This window comes from Microtus oregoni, unplaced genomic scaffold, assembly GCF_018167655.1.
Source record: "Microtus oregoni isolate MIOR12 unplaced genomic scaffold, Mior012 000000F_ref0000247, whole genome shotgun sequence".
In the NCBI taxonomy this organism is placed as follows: domain Eukaryota; kingdom Metazoa; phylum Chordata; class Mammalia; order Rodentia; family Cricetidae; genus Microtus; species Microtus oregoni.
The window spans coordinates 2,326,035-2,342,639 of NW_024543059.1; the positions used below are offsets into that span (position 1 = coordinate 2,326,035).

The window sequence follows — 16,605 nt, forward strand, 5'->3', positions numbered from 1 at the left end:
TCTATGCACCGTGGAGGACAGGTGACCAAGGGGTTGACATGTGTCCCGGTGCACACACAGCAGTGAGTGTGCCCAGGCCCTGGTGACGTAGTAGTAGGCAAGGCAGACCCAGCCTGTTGTCATGGGGTCCCAACATGGAGGACAGACAGAAGGGAACAGCTTCAGGATAACAGAATCATGAAGGGCACGTGTGCCCTGTTTAGTATCATGTGTGTTCTCAGCATGTGTGTACATGTGCCACAGAGTGAGCATGCCAGTGCATGTCATGCATGTGCCTGCAGGGCGTGTGCTGTGAGGAAAGTGTGGCGTGTGTTCTTAGTGGGTGCATGTCATATATATGCACAAGTGCTGTAGTGTGCTTGCTGTGTGCGGGTGCTGCGGGGGATGGGTAGAGGGCACGTATGTTCAGAGTATGTATGTCACATGTTGCCTTGTGTGCTTTATGGCATATGTCCAGCAAGTGTGCTGAGCGCGATGGTCTTAGCATGTTTGTGCCGTGTGTATGCATTTATGTTGGATGGGGTTATGCATGCTGTGTGTGAATTAAATACACTGTCCTGTAGGTTATGCATTTGTGAGTGATTTGTGTTGTATATACACGCTTGGTGTGAGCAAGTCGTATATGGTGCATATGCTATATGGTGCATGCATGTTGTATTATGCATGTGGGTGTCTGTGCTGTATACATCATGTGTGGTCTGCGTGCTCAGATGTTGCCTGTGTGTATAATGCTGTATAATGTACATGCGTGTATGTACGTGTGTATGGTTTGTGTGGGTGTGTATGCACTGTGGGATGTGTGTACTTGGTGCGTGTGTACTATCTGCATATAGTGTACATTGTGTGTGTGCACTGTCTTGTGAGCCGCGAGCTCTGTATGCATGTGCTGTTGCCGAATCAAGAACTGTTGGTCCAAAGCTGACGTCACCCTATCCCTAAATCCCCTGAACAAAATTTTGCATGTTTTGCAATAAAACTTAAGATGAAAAATACTTCATGTTTTAGACCCCAAAACATTTGCTTTCCTGCAGGCTTCATTAGAAGCTATGGTATGTCACCTAGATTTAGTACCTGCTAAGTGCCTTTACCCCCAAATTCCTCATACATGTGCTTTTGCACCAAAATCTTTTTTAATATTTATTTATTTATTATGTACACAATATTTTGTCTGTGTGTATGCCTGCAGGCCAGAAGAGGGCACCAGACCCCATTACAGATGGTTGTGAGCCACCATGTGGTTGCTGGGAATTGAACTCAGGACCTTTGGAAAAGCAGTCAGTGCTCTTAACCTCTGAGCCATCTCTCCAGCCCCTGCACCCCAAATCTTTTTTTTTTAAATATTTATTATGTATACAATATTCTGTTTGCGTGTATGTCTCCAGGCCAGAAGAGGGCACCAGACCTCATTACAGATGGTTGTGAGCCACCATGTGGTTGCTGGGAATTGAACTCAGGACCTTTGGAAGAGCAGGCGATGCTCTTAACCACTGAGCCATCTCTCCAGCCCCCTGCACCCCAAATCTTAAAGTATTTATTTTATATATATGCATGTGTGTGAGAGAGTGTATGTCAATACACCACATGTATGCGGGAGCCCTCGGAGTCAGCAGAGGGTGTCAGGTCCCTGGAGCTGGTGTTAAAGGTTGCTGTGAGCTACTACGTGGGTACTGGGACCCTGGGACCTTTGCAAGAGCAGTGAGCACTTTTATCTGCTGAGCCATCTCTCCACCTGCACCCCAGAGTTCTGATACTGAAGGATATGATTGACTTATAACTCTAAGACTATAAGATCTTACATAAAATCAAGTTAGCTAATGAATTCTCATACAAAAATGGCCAGGAGAACAGTATGTGTTACTCCCATGCTCTCTCTTGCCTGAGTCTGGCCATGATCCAGAAGCTTTGTTTCCTGCTCCCTTGACCGCGGGTCTTCCCTAGTCCCCCTTCTCCCTGTTATTTTGCAATGTTCTGAGAGGCACCATATAAACAGGGTGCAGAGCCCGCACAGCAGCTGGGAGAACAACAGCCTGCCTTTGCAGGAGGATTATCCAGGTCACCCCCACTGCCTCTAGCCTGCCTGCTAATCCCACCAGCAGAGCAGAGGAGGGCGTGAGCAGTGCTGGCTCCTCCCAGGCTCCCAGCCGGGGTAGTGACCACTCCAGGTGGTTGCTTACTGCACTAGAACCCCTTCCCCGATCCTGTCAGAGGGGTAGATGGCAATGTTGCTTCACTTAGGTAACAGTGGAGACTCAGCACCCTTTAGTGGCTGGCCTCAGCCAGATATGGAGTTTGAATTTAGGTGTGCCTGACTCCTGTATTTAAAATGACTCCAGCATCCTGGGGATATCAAGTCTGAACTCCTCATTTATACAGGGAGGGAAAAGTTCTCAGAGATGGAAGGCTGCTGGTCCAGAGTCTCCCAGCTGGTGGGGGGGGGCACAGAGGGACAGTATTGGGGGTCCTAGGGAGCTCCCTGGAGTGGGTGTCTGAGGTCCATGCTCCATCTCAGACCAGGAAATCCTCAACTACCCACATACCCAGGCTCCGACCTTGGTGGCCTTGCCTGGTCCTTTTCTCCCTCCTAAACAGCTGCTGGGGGCTGGGAGGGGGAAGCTGTGGCCCCTCCCATCACTGTCTGTCTGTCCCCCGCCACAGGGTGCGGAGACCAGGAAGCGCTCGCCCACACTCAGCAGCCAGTTCAAGCGGTCGCTGGAGCTGCTGATGCGCACCCTGGGTGCCTGCCAGCCCTTCTTCGTGCGTTGCATCAAACCCAATGAGTTCAAGAAGCCCATGGTGAGCCTTTGGGGGGGGAGGTGGTGGGGAGGTGGGGGCAAGATGCTTGGGGGAAGTGGGCAGTGCAAAGTCTTGTCCTTTCTGGAGACCAGAGGGCTTGTAAAAGGCAACCTCCCAGCTGAGTGACTGTACATATGTCATAAGCTGCCGCCCTGTGCCTCAGTTTCCTTGAGAGAGAAAGCAGGAGCCATAGCAGCCACCTCTTCCCTGAGACCATTGCCTGAAGTTTGCAGGGTGCTATTAAGTGCTTAGTAAATAGTAGTGTGGCTTATTGCCATGGCCCCTCCTTTGAAAGGTCCCCTCCCATCAGTTCAGTGTCCACCCCCTTCAGGAAGGCCCTCTGGACTCGTCTGTGCAGAGGTCCTTCTGTTTGAGTGACAGCATTTGTTAGCCCTTCCATAGGCCAGGAATAGCCCCCTTCAGCAAGCTGCCTATGAGGAAGTGAAGGTTGTCACATCAGGGCTCAGGGGTTTTTGAGGGGCTTAGATCCCTAGGGCTGCCTAGCCCTAGCTCCTGGCCAGAGCAGGAGGCCTGAGGGGTTGTTTATCCAGAGAGGGAGAGAGGGCCAGGGGAAGCCGGATGTGGGGCTTAGGCAGGGAGGGAGGGAAAGCTGGGGAAAGTGGCCCAGAGGGAGAGGAAATGACCGCGGAAGCTGGCCTTCCGCACACCCTGTCCCTGCAGGAAATCATGTCCCAGAGTGGGTGAGTCCTGTCCTCTTCGGACTTCGGGTTCCCCTCTGGAGCAGGACATGCAGGCTGAGCATTTTTCCCAGCCCAGGCCTTTTGGGATCTGTGGTCTCCACCTCTTTAGTGGCCTCCTTACCTGCCTCTCTGTCTGCTGCTTCCCGCTGCCTCCTGCCACTACGCCGCCGATAATAACATCATGTGTGTAGCCCTACCTGCTCTAGCCTGATCCCAGAAAGCCCCTGGGTCCACTTTCCCCATTTTCTTTCCATTTGAACTTGGGATATAGTCCTGCCCTGAGCCATTCATTGGCTTCTATGTGACAATTCAAAGAACACGCTCTTCCTAAGGCACTACAGCCAGCCCCTGGAGAGCTGTTTAAATAACCGTGGATCTGTAATGGGGGCCACATGAAGGGTGGCCTGGGGTTGTGTGGAGTACCACCTCCTGGCAGCCTGCACTGTGCCCTGACCCAGGCTCTACTGCCCCTTCCACGCTCCCCAGAGCAGGCCTTGGACTTTCAAGATTCTATCTCTTCCCACATGCTCACCTGCCTCCAGATCTGTCCCTCAGTATCCATGAGGCCTCCTGTGTCTCCCAAGAGACACTGTAGTGACATTTCATTTGTATTTTAATAAATCTTGCCTGAAGATCAGAGAGTAAAACAGCCCCACTGGTCAGTCTTACAGACCAGGCAGAGGTGACACACGCCTTTAATCCCAGTAGCCACACTAGTTGCCATAGAAACCAGGTGATGCATGCCTTTAATCCCGGTGGTGCACGACTTTAATCCCAGAACTAGAGAGGAATGTAAAACGGGAGGAGACAGCTCTCAGTCATAGATTCCTGGAGGCAGGGTTGCCATTTTTGGACTGAGGTTGAGGTAAGAGCCAGGGACTGGCTGCTTTGCTTTTCTGACCTTCAGGTTGAACCTCAATTTCTACCTCTAGTTTTTATTAATCGTGCATCAGGACACGGACATTTTCTGTGATCTGATCCTATAGCACATGGTTGTCCAATCCCAGGTCTTCACGTCATGCTACCACTTGGGTTTGACCAACAGTCCTGGGCTCCTGCCTTGCTTTGCTCCCCACGATCCCAGAAGCCTTGGCCTCTGTATGTTTCTGTCTGGGCTGGTCAACGGCAGGGCAGGCCTTGCTTCCCAACAGTGGCCTCGTCCTGATGCCTCTGGTTCTGGCCCGGCAGCTCTTCGACCGGCACCTGTGTGTACGGCAGCTGCGATATTCGGGCATGATGGAGACTATCCGCATCCGGCGCGCAGGCTACCCCATCCGCTACAGTTTTGTGGAGTTTGTGGAGCGCTACCGTGTGCTGCTGCCTGGGGTGAAGCCAGCATACAAGCAGGTACGAGGCTGGGCAAGCCACAAGGGAGAGAACTCGAGGTTTACATGGGACTGGAGCTTGGCATCTACTTGGTCACATAAGGTACTGCTGCAAAGAGGGGGCAGATAGAAGGACATATTTGAAGACCTCAGCTGTCATGGTGGTTGCCATCCAGTTGGCTTGAGGAGAAAATAGATGTTCATGGAAGGCAGAGTCAGACTGCGTCCGTCACACAGCCAGACAGGGACAGACTTGACCCCAGTCTTAAGAAGGACACTTGGGGGCCTTTTCAGTACCCTTGTTTTCCACCCAGGGTGACCTCCGAGGGACATGTCAGCGCATGGCTGAGGCAGTGCTGGGCACACATGATGACTGGCAGATTGGCAAAACCAAGATCTTTCTAAAGGTGAGCGCAGTCTGCCCTGATGGCCATGGCTCTGCCATGTCTGGAGCCCTGCACACATGGGGTGTATCTTGATGGTTGTGTGAGCATCAGAAATAATTTATAGCTGGGCGGTGGTCGCACATGCCTTTAATCCCAGCACTAGGGAGGCAGAGGCAGGCAGATCTCTGTGAGTTTGAAGCCAGCCTGGTCTACAAGAGCTAGTTCCAGGACAGGCTCCAAAGCTACAGAGAAACCCCGTCTCGAATAACAAAAAAAAAGAGAAATAATTTATAATTATTCATAAAATAATGTTTAATCATTATTGATTATTAATAAAATATTTACTAAATAATAAATAATGATTGATTATTAATAATTATGATAAATAATGGGGCCAGGTGCTGGCCCAGGTTAGAGTCAGATGACCAGATGTGGGTTACCTTGTCAGACCCCATAGTGGGGACTCAAACCCTGGCCTGTGGCTCTCAGCCTGGGAGCTGAGGATAAGCCATTCAGCATTTCTGTCCACTCTCGTGTCTGTGACAGGCTGGGCCTGGGGTGGCCTAGAGTGGACCTCAGGTCCCTTCTTGTGTTTTTGGCAGGCAGGGCTCAGGAGGGTCAGCTGTGCACTGTCATTCCCGGCTCTGTCTTAGCACCAGGGACAGCAGCTACAGTTTCTGGCTCCCACAGCCTCCTAGGCACGGTGGGAGAGAGCAAGACCTGGGCCTGAGCAGTCATGGCCCTGGAGAGCCGCTGCATAGGGACAGCCTGGGCTTCCCTATTTCCATTTCCTCTGTTCTGGTGACAGAGCAGGGCTCTTCCTCTGTGGGGGCGGGGCTGAGTGCAGGACGGCTGGGAGAAGGAGAGGGAGGAAGCCGCCTTTAGTGGGGTCTTTTCTCTTGGTGAGGGCTTTGAGTCAACCCCTGCACCTCCCATGTCCTTGTTTCTGCATTGGGAAATATGTTCCTTGATTGCTGGCTGGAGAGTGGGTTCTGTGTGCCAGGCATCCCACTGCCTTCCTGCTAGTGCTGTGAGAGAGGAGCTCTTGTGCCCAACTCACAGGTTCAGAGAGAAGCGAGTGACCGAAGCCAGGCTGAGGGATGCAGGGGATGGGCTGTCCGCCTGGGATGGTCAAGTGCCAGGCATGGGTTGGCAGAGAGAACAGAATCACGATGGCATCTAAAGTCAGAAAAATCAGAGGAACACCATTGTCCCCATGAGCACCCACCTGCATTCTTTAGGAATCCTTCAAGAGCCTGCATGACCCAGCCCCAGCCGTCCGTTCACCCGTCCACCCATCTGTCCACGCACTGAGAAGGCCATGGCTGAGTCTCACCCGGTGTCTAGTGACTGTTAGATGTTTATCGTGAGACTCAAAGGCCAGGCTCCTCCACACCACCCAGCACTGTGCCTACCCATGGACCATTCCTTCCATCTATGCATTGATGAACCAGTGAATTTCAAATTTCATCCAAGAGGCAGGGGGACGGGGCTTGGGAAAGAGTTGGGGAAGGGCTGGAGGTGTCAGTGGGGTCTGGCGTGGTCTTGAGTGCCGGGATGAGGTATATGCTGTGGGTTTGTTTGGAAGACCGGAGGAAGGTTGTCCGACTCATATGAAGGAGAGGCTCAGAGGGGGAATGGTAGACACCAGGAGCATCCTGGTAAGGAGTGTGCTGCTAAGATCCTGGAGAGAAAAGGTAACAGGGTCCAGGGGTGAAATGGTGACAGGGGAAGCCAGGATGTGACTGTTGAGTCTCTTCCCTCAGTCTAGTGAAATGAGGTGCCTCTGGCTCCTCTGGTCCCCTCTCCAGGCCTCTGGGGAACAGCAAAGGAGGTCACTGCACAGGCCCTAGCAGGGTTAGGAGCCCGAGGTGCACACAGAGTCCTAAGCAGGAGTTAAGACAGGAGACGGGTCCTACCTGGACTGAGCAGGCAGTCTTGGGGGACAGTACTCATGAGCAGGCAGTCTTGGGGGGACAGTACTCATGAGCAGGCAGTCTTGGGGGGACAGTACTCATGAGCAGGCAGTCTTGGGGGACAGTACTCATGAGCAGGCAGTCTTGGGGGGACAGTACTCATGAACAGGCAGTCTTGGGGGACAGTATTCAGGAGCTCTGCCTTTCAGGACCACCATGACATGCTGCTGGAGGTTGAGAGGGACAAGGCCATCACAGACAGAGTCATCCTCCTTCAGAAGGTCATCCGGGGCTTCAAGGACAGGTGTGTGTCAACAGCTTCTGCTCCCACACGGACACAGGGACAGGCATGCACGCCCATGGTACACACACGGAAGCCATCACACACGTGTCCAGCACTCGCACATGATCACAAGGTCATCCAAGGATCACAAAGCTCTACCATGTCATGTAAACCAGAGCACACACTAGCTGGTTCCTCCTGCACACGGTGGAGGCCAGAGGTATATTCACAGATATTTTATAAGTTACAAGGTGTCGCTACCTCATATTCTACATTCAGAACATGCGTATATCTGTGATGGTCCACACACGGGCAAGGCCAGTTCTAGAGTGTGATGCAGGTGTCACAGAAACCCACAGTCTGCCTCCCTTCCTTCTACTAGCCTCTCCCCCTTCCCCTGCCTTTCCTTCAGTTTTCGCCACCACCCGCCTCTCTGAGCATGCTGGCCCTGGAGCGCTGGCCGGTGCCATGACGTGTCTGTCCACCCTTCCCTCCTGTGTTTCCCTGCAAACACTTGCGGTTGCTTTGTGGCTTCTGTCCCCATCAGACGTGACTGTGGTATCTGAGGAGCAGCCTACTGTGTGCCGGAGACTGGTACCAGGCTCTTCAAAGGCAGACAGTGATGGGGCTCTGGGTCCAGCCTCCTAGGTCTCCACTCCCTCACCTACAAAGTGAGGGGGTTGGACAACTTCAAGCTCTCTCTTTCACATTATTTCAGTATTGACTTGGCCACACATCCACTCTCTCAACAAGCATCTTCCGAATTTCTGCTCTAAAGGCCAGGCAGGAAGGATAGGCGTTATGCCACATCTCTTCCAGGAGGTGGCGCTGTGGTACGGAGGTTCCATACCTTGCTCTAGATCACATAGCTTGGGGATCACAGGACAGGGTCTCAGTGTGCTATTTGGGCACAGCTGGGCCCTGGCTGACTCGGGCTTCCAGCTGTCTGCTATGGAGTCACTCATCGCTGCCCCCCTTTCAGGTCCAACTTCCTGAAACTGAAGAGTGCCGCCACACTGATCCAGAGGCACTGGCGGGGTCACTACTGTAGAAGGAACTATGAGCTGGTAAGTCTCGCTTCCCAGATTCTACTGGCCTGGCCATGGACCGGCTGTGTTGCCTTGGTTACAGGACTTAACCTGAATCCAGGGATGCCCCAGCCAGCCCTACCTTTCTGTCAGTCAAATCTCCGGTCTAGCTCTAGTGGCTGTCCCGTGGGATTTTGGAATGTTTTGGTGGGTTAAAGCATAGTGAGACTGAGACCTTGGGAAGATCCAGGAGAGACCTGGTCGCTTGCAACTCTGGAGCATCCGGCTGCAGCCTGCACTTGGTGTAGGGAGGTGGACAAAAAGAACACGGGTTAGTTAAGGCTGGAGTTTCTGGAAGGAAGCAGGCCTCACTGTGGGACCCAGGTAGCTTGGTGGGTCCAGTCTGATGGAGGACTGTGCTCTGAATGTTGTTGCTGGCCTCGTCCGGCTGGGCTGGAGCTCAGGTCTGAGCAGGGCTTGCTGTCCTTGCAGATGCGGCTTGGCTTCCTGCGGCTGCAGGCCCTGCACCACTCCCGGAAGCTGCACCAGCAGTACCGCTTGGCCAGACAGCGCATCATCAAGTTCCAGGCCCGCTGCCGAGCCTACCTGGTGCGCAAGGCCTTCCGGCACCGCCTCTGGGCCGTGCTCACCGTGCAGGCTTATGCCCGAGGCATGATCGCCCGCCGGCTACATAGGCGCCTCCGGGCCGAGGTGAGGGGTTTCCCGAGACCCAAGAGTGGGCGACTTGTTGGTGTGTGCCGCGCCACACAGGTGTCTCCCCACCCCTGCCCTGGTGCTGGTGGAGGATGCCAGAGACAGAAGGGAGACTTTCCATTCTGCCTGATCTCAGGACAGACCAGAGACCTGGCTCTGGGATCCACAGGGCCCCCACACATGTGCGACCTGGGGACCAACTCAGCCTAGGGGCGCTGGGAGTGGGGTGAGGCCAGGCTGTGACAAGGGCTGCACAAGTTTCTATGTCCACGCGGTTGCCCCTTTCCTCAGTACCGGCGGCGCCTAGAGGCAGAAAAGATGCGGCTGGCAGAGGAGGAGAAGCTCCGGAAGGAGATGAGCGCCAAGAAAGCCAAGGAGGAGGCGGAGCGCAAGCATCAGGTGAGCTCAAACCTCGGAGCTGTCCTGGGTTGCTGCTCTGCAGTCTGACTCCAGCTTGTCCCTCTGTCTTCCTCCCTCCTGGGAGATACTTCCTGGTTCCGTCAGCCCACAGCTGCTGAACTCTGACGTGGGGTGTGGGATGGAGCTGGAATCAGAGGGCTATGCCCACAGCACCTTCCTGGTTAGCAGTGGCACCCAGAGCAAAAGCTTGCCAGGAGACTGACCAGGGTCATGCAGCCCGACTCAGGCTGCCAGTCACAAGTGCCACCGAACACTGAAGTGTGGCTTGTCTAAAGGCCGTGGCTAAAATTGGGAGGTGCACACAATGATGAAGACTTAGCTGAAGAGGGAGAGGATGTAAGGTACCCATGTGATTTTTATATTTGATTATATGTGAAGTTGATATTTGGGAAATATGATCCAAATGATTAAAACATTATTATTATTATTATTATTAGTTTTTAAAACATCATCCTCATTATTATCTTGCTTTAAAAAAATATTTATTTATTATGTTTACAATATTCTGTCTGTGTGTATGCCTGCAGGCCAGAAGAGGGCACCAGATCTCATTACAGATGGTTGTGAGCCACCATGTGGTTGCTAGAAATTGAACTCAGGACCTCTGGAAGAGCAGGCAATGCTCTTAACTGAGCTATCTCGCCAGCCCCCTTATCTTGCTTTTTAAACATGATTTATATTAACCTTTCAGTCAGTTCTAGTACAGTTCCCAGCCCCATGGCCCAGGACTTCTGGCACGGAGGCAGGGTGGGCAAAGAGGCAGGCAGGGGCAGGCATGGAGTCAGGGTGGGCACGAAAAGGGGAATGCTAGAGGAGGTGTCCTCTGTGGTCCAGGGGTGCTGGACATCTCTCTGGCCCAGACGGGGGTTGTGAGCATAGTCAGCTACTCCGTGTCAGGCTCCTGGTGGAGTCAGGGTTGCTCCTTCTGGTCTCTCCGGCTCCCTGAGGACAGCTGTTCTCTGAGGCCATGTTGCTGGGTGCTGACTTACTTCCTCTGCATCACCCCGCCTTCAGGAGCGTCTGGCCCAGCTAGCCCGTGAGGATGCGGAGCGGGAGCTGAAGGAGAAGGAGGAGGCCCGGAGGAAGAAGGAGCTGCTGGAACAGATGGAGAAGGCCCGCCATGAGCCCATCAGCCACTCAGATATGGTGGACAAGATGTTTGGCTTCCTGGGGACTTCAAGTGGCCTGCCAGGCCAGGAGGGCCAAGCACCTAGCGGCTTTGAGGTACTAGGACTTCGGGGCAGGATTTCCTGACATGTAATGCTGTTCTGAAGCGGAGTGGAGACAGCAGCCTAGCTGCCTCGGCTCCGGCCCTGCTGGCTAACGGTTGGGACACAACCTCCCAGGACCTGGAGCGAGGGCGGAGGGAGATGGTGGAGGAGGACGTGGATGCAGCCCTACCCCTGCCTGACGAGGATGAGGAGGACCTCTCTGAGTACAAATTCGCCAAATTTGCTGCCACGTACTTCCAGGGCACGACCACACACTCCTACACCCGGAGGCCCCTCAAGCAGCCGCTGCTCTTCCATGATGATGAGGGTGACCAGCTGGTGAGGCTGCCTGCAGCTGGGTCGCTGCTGATGGGGCTGGGCTTCGGGGGGAGGTGCGGGTAGATGCTACCCTTGGCAGTGGCCAAGGTCTGACAGCCTTTGGCCCAGCACCCAGCCTAGGGTCAGTCCACACTGCAGGTGGCTGTCTATGTCTCCAGCTTCCTGTCCAAGCCCAGGTCCTTTCTGTCCTCCCTGGCTTTCTGACGCCTGTACTCCATCCTCAGGCGGCGCTGGCTGTCTGGATCACCATCCTCCGGTTCATGGGGGACCTGCCGGAGCCCAAATACCACACAGCCATGAGCAATGGCAGCGAGAAGATCCCGGTGATGACTAAGATCTACGAGACCTTGGGCAAGAAGACGTACAAGAGGGAGCTGCAGGCCCTGCAGGGTGAGGGCGAGGTGAGGCCAAGGTGCCCCCAGCTGACAACTGTTTGGGCGAGTGGGGATGATGTCAGCATGGCAGCCTCGGAGAATCAGCAGAAAGCGTCCTAGGATCTAGCTGTCTCTGTTTGCCCCAGTGCCCGGCCCTCCTCTGTCTATTCGTGGGAATAATGTGTGATCGTTTGCCAACTGTAAAGTGCTCATCCTCACTGAGCGGCCACACTGCAGAGCGGACAGAGTTTGCTGTGTTAGTGACCACTTATTGGGAGGCAGACAGTGCCTGAGTCTCAGCAGGGAGTGAGGGTTGAGAGTGGCCTCATGGCCTGCACCTGATAGAAACGAAACACACGTGCACACGCACACTCAGACACATGCGCATGTGCGCATACACACACACTTCCCCATAGCCCCTCTGTCTGATATCACATCCTTGCTTTCTGTTACACGGCCCAGCTCCCCGAGGGGCAGAAGAAGACCAGTGTGAGACACAAGTTGGTACACTTGACCCTGAAGAAGAAGTCCAAACTCACAGAGGAGGTGAAGAGACCTCAAGGCCTGGCATCGCTTCGGGGTTCCTTGGGTAGCTGGACTGCAGCGTAACTAGACTGGGCGTGGGAGTGGGAGGAGCAGGGGCGGTTGACGCCTCCCTTCTGCACAGTACAGCATTGGAGCAATCACTGGACAGGAATGCATGGAAGCACTTGGGGTGGGGGCTTCCCAGGGCAGGGGAAAGAGTGAGGAGGGGCTGTGCACACCCATCACACACATGAACAAGAGGCTGCTGCTCGCTAACACACACACCATAAAGTCCTTCCCAGGACCTATCAGCCTGGGAGCAAATTCCTGTGGCGGTCTCCTTGGTTTTCTGTACTGCAACCCATCAGTCCACCCCTCTCCATCTGAGACCCCCAAGGCCCCCACCCCCCCAGGGCTGTCTAGGCTGGTGGGGGTCAGGTCTAAAACAGACAGACATAGGCCCGGTAGATGTGAGGACCTGGCAGGCCCTCTGTCTATGACGGAGGTTCTCTCACAGTGTTTGAGTGCAATCTGGGGCAGCTTCTGGGACTGTGTGAGGCCAGGAGAGACACACATCTACTGAGACCAAGATATGAGGCTGGCCATGTCAAGCCCAGGGGCTTCGGTAACCAGGTGGTTGTAAGTCAGGGTGTACTTTGATGCCAACGCTATTCTTCTCAGTGTCAGGGATGGGACATATCCTGTCTGAAAACAGGATATGTCTCTAGGGTGGGAACTGAGGTGCAGGGGGCAGTGGAGGCCACAGAGGAAAATTTACCCTTGTAGCAGGTGCCATCAACCTGGCGCTCCCAGCATGGGGTCTAGTTCTTAGCCCTAAGGATGGAGTAAGGACAAACTCAGTGGCCATCCTCCCATCCGCTTGCTCCCTGTGCAGTGGTTGGCAGGGACAGTACCTTACCCGTGTCTGCCTGCTCCTGTGGGGTGCCTGCTAGGGGTAACACCCCAGCCTCACCTGTTCTACTCAAGCCTGTCTCCGCGGCCCAGGTGACCAAAAGACTGCATGACGGGGAATCCACAGTGCAGGGCAACAGCATGCTAGAGGACCGGCCCACCTCAAACCTGGAGAAGCTGCATTTCATCATCGGCAACGGCATCCTGCGGCCTGCACTGCGGTCAGTGCCCACGGGCAATGGTTGCTGTGGCTATGACTGGGCACCTATAGGCAGGGCCTTGGGGGCAGGGGCGGTAGGAGCTGGTAGGGGCTCCATCACTTTAGCCACTGATGAAGCAGAAATGCTTGCATCTAGCTGTTACCGGCTAGCCATGTGACCCTAACCTGTCTCTGCCATCTTTCTGTGCCTTATCTGTAAAGGTGGGATAAGGGACCTGAGGGAAGGCAGTGACCGGAATAGCAGCCCGTTGGTAGCTATGGTTACTGTGCCCCCCCCCCCCCAGTGGCGGGGTCTAGGCAGGACCAGGTTGATTATTCTTATTTGTGAACATTAGGGGCTGTGACCCTTGAACCTGTATAGGATACGGGTCACTTTTGTGGATGGTGGATCCCATCTGGAGCTTTTGCTAGATCTGGGCCGTGCCTTATGACCCACAAATCTAAAGAACCTGTGCTCGGCCTCCTCACCTGGCCCTTCGCTGTCTCCTGGCAAGCCTTGGACTGGCTGGGCAGAACAGCTCTGCTGTAGGGGGTGACTGGATGCCACTCTGAGGCTTTGTCCCCTCCCAGGGATGAGATTTACTGCCAGATTAGCAAGCAGCTCACACACAACCCATCCAAGAGCAGCTACGCCAGGGGCTGGATCCTCGTGTCTCTCTGCGTGGGCTGCTTCGCCCCTTCCGAGAAGTTTGTTAAGGTAGGGGGTGGTGTGGGACGGGAAGGACGCAGGGCTGCTCTATGCTGGGACAGAACATGTATATGTGGCACGGGCTGTCTAGTGCCCCACAAATATCCCTCACGTGGGATTCCGGGACTTGTCTGGTTCTGAAATTCCATACCTCTCAGACTAGGAAATCCCTCTGTGAGGACAGAGCCCTTCCCAGGTCCTTGAAGGTCCCACACCCCCTGTCCAGCCCCTTCCTTCCAGTTCCCCTCTGCCAGGTGGTGAGCACTTGGTTCTGCCGGTCCCACTCGAGATGTGTCCTGAGCACCCTGAACACGTATCTTGGGACGGGCACTTCAATATCACTCTGGGCCAGGCTCTGGGTGTTAACTGGGCACCATGAGGGGAGGAGGGAGGTGGGGGAGGAGACCTGGAGGAGGTCAGCAGCGGCAATAGAGGGTACAGAGAATGAGGGGGTGAGGCAGGAGAGATCGACCGTCTGGCCTTGCCACCAAGCTGTCGGGCATGTACTGGGCTCCAAGGGTGACAGGAGCAGCCTGGTAAAGAGGGCTATAGGTGACCCTGCGGGTCCCAGGTGTGCCTGGACTGCAGGCTGCCTCATTGAGTCCCCTGTCTGTAGTACCTACGGAACTTCATCCACGGGGGCCCACCTGGCTACGCGCCGTACTGTGAGGAGCGCCTGAGGAGGACCTTTGTCAATGGAACTCGGACACAGCCACCCAGCTGGCTGGAGCTGCAGGTCGGCGAGACCCAGCATGGCAACATGGCATGCATGGGGGTACATGGCCTCTGGTGCCCCAGAAACACCCTTCATGCGAAATTCCGGGGTTCCCCAGAATATGAATCCCCAGAATCCCTGAAAGGTCATTGACTCTATCTTATGCCCATGTCTTTCCTCCTGGTCTTGGGTCCCTGGCTCAGACATCCAAATGTCCCTTCAGGGTAGATACCTGTGACAGATCCAGGTGGTGTCCCAGTTGATGCAGAGAGCATGGGGGTCAGCTCCAGCCCCATAGGCAGCCAGAGCATAGAGAGAGTGATGGGGCCACATTCCCTTGGTCATCCTCAGGCCACCAAGTCCAAGAAGCCCATCATGTTGCCTGTGACCTTCATGGACGGGACCACTAAGACTCTGCTGACGGATTCCGCAACCACCGCCAAGGAGCTGTGCAACGCTCTGGCTGACAAGATCTCACTCAAGGACCGCTTTGGGTTCTCCCTCTACATCGCCCTGTTTGACAAGGTATGGCGGGCCAAGCCCAGAGCGGTACGGTGCTGCCACCTGCTGGCTGAGGTATTCGCATGTGGGTCACGGGAACCAGCGTTGTCAGATTTACTGGGATTTATGGGCGTAAAGCTCTTGGGCTTCTGGGTACCCTGTGGCCATAGGTCCAGGGCTCACTCCAACCACAGGTGTCCAGGGGGAGGAGAAAGAGGGATTGGAGAGCAGTCACTGCACTCCCAAGGCTGAGATGTGTGCAGGGTCTTCTCAGCCACTGGTCCTTTCTCTCCACATTTTCCTGGCTGTGTGAGTTCCTCCAGCTTGGGTGCATAGTCTTTTCTACTGAGCTAAGCCTGGGGCTTTGGAGTCTCCTCTGTCACTGGGCATACCCAGGGACAGGACCTTGTGCTTGGGCTTAGTTTGCCTGGAGTTTTTCCTCACCAATCAGCTCCTCCAGTGATGGTTTGCTTGACAGCATCCTTTGCTCTGAGAGGGGGAAAAAAGGACTCCCACATACACCGTCTTGATACTGAGCCTTGAACGGCAGTCACTGTGTATGCCACATGCCAGCTAATGACATGTACCTGGGGTCAGCCTCCCAGGGGACCTAGGGCACATCCCTACCTCCTCATGCAGTTCACACGGAGGATGGACCTTTGAAGTCTCTGATCCCGTGCCCACCTGTTGCCTATCCTCTCCCCTGTGCCTTCTCTCATGGCTCTCAGGTGTCCTCCCTGGGCAGCAGCAGTGACCACGTCATGGATGCGATCTCCCAGTGTGAGCAGTATGCCAAGGAGCAGGGAGCACAGGAGCGTAACGCACCGTGGAGGCTCTTCTTTAGGAAAGAGGTCTTCACACCCTGGCACAACCCCTCGGAGGACAACGTGGCCACCAATCTCATCTACCAGCAGGTGGTGCGAGGAGTCAAGTTTGGGGAGTACCGGTGTGAGAAGGTGAGCGGGAGGGGGGTGGGGGGTGTGAGCATGAGCCACAGAAAACCACGGCCATCTGTGCGCTATTAGCTAAGGGCTAACTCTCCATCGGTGCCAAGAATGGTCTGATGGCAGCTGGGCATTTCCCGGGTTCCTTTGATCTCACGTGAGCTCTGTGGAGCGGGTATCTAGAAGGCTGTCCTGATTCCATGCAGTCCGCAGCGCATGTAGTGACACTTGTACTCACTGATGGACAAACTAGCCATGTGGTCCTTAGTCCAGGAGCTGCTCTGAGGGACAAGGTCCAGTCCTGTAGACTGAGGTTTGCAGGTGTGTATCAGTTTAGCTCCTTGGGGCAGAATGGAGTCTTGGTTTTGAAGCTAATGGTGGCGCTGCCGGTACCTGTGGCTCTGTTGGAGGCGGCAGGATGAAGATGGATATATAGTGTTGATGTTGAGAGAGCTTGTTATTGGTGATGACAGTAGTGCTGACTCTGGTGATGGTGTTTTATTGGTGTTGGTGGCAGGGGTGTGATGGTGTGCCCACTGATGAGTTAATATCCAGAGTATTCTTAAAGCCACCTCACTGGCTGCTAAATTTTCCACTCATTGGGAAATAG

General features: G+C 54.5%; 1 protein-coding gene across 3 annotated transcripts in view; it reads left to right on the plus strand.

Annotated features, from left to right (window-relative positions):
- LOC121443309 (unconventional myosin-VIIa-like) overlaps positions 1 to 16,605 on the plus strand; it is a 54,288-nt gene that overhangs the window by 20,848 nt on the left and 16,835 nt on the right. For 2 of the 3 annotated variants that reach the window (XM_041645134.1, XM_041645052.1), the window contains 16 exons: positions 2,656 to 2,793; positions 4,683 to 4,841; positions 5,134 to 5,226; positions 7,331 to 7,425; positions 8,387 to 8,471; positions 8,925 to 9,143; positions 9,438 to 9,545; positions 10,581 to 10,790; positions 10,913 to 11,116; positions 11,341 to 11,517; positions 11,953 to 12,036; positions 13,021 to 13,148; positions 13,718 to 13,844; positions 14,452 to 14,571; positions 14,902 to 15,075; positions 15,780 to 16,007. In XM_041645134.1, the coding sequence (XP_041501068.1) occupies positions 2,656 to 2,793; positions 4,683 to 4,841; positions 5,134 to 5,226; positions 7,331 to 7,425; positions 8,387 to 8,471; positions 8,925 to 9,143; positions 9,438 to 9,545; positions 10,581 to 10,790; positions 10,913 to 11,116; positions 11,341 to 11,517; positions 11,953 to 12,036; positions 13,021 to 13,148; positions 13,718 to 13,844; positions 14,452 to 14,571; positions 14,902 to 15,075; positions 15,780 to 16,007 (2,349 nt within the window). Of the gene's footprint in view, positions 1 to 2,655; positions 2,794 to 4,682; positions 4,842 to 5,133; positions 5,227 to 7,330; positions 7,426 to 8,386; positions 8,472 to 8,924; positions 9,144 to 9,437; positions 9,546 to 10,580; positions 10,791 to 10,912; positions 11,117 to 11,340; positions 11,518 to 11,945; positions 12,037 to 13,020; positions 13,149 to 13,717; positions 13,845 to 14,451; positions 14,572 to 14,901; positions 15,076 to 15,779; positions 16,008 to 16,605 lie in introns of all 3 variants that reach the window. The other variant, XM_041645197.1, reaches the window with a different exon arrangement.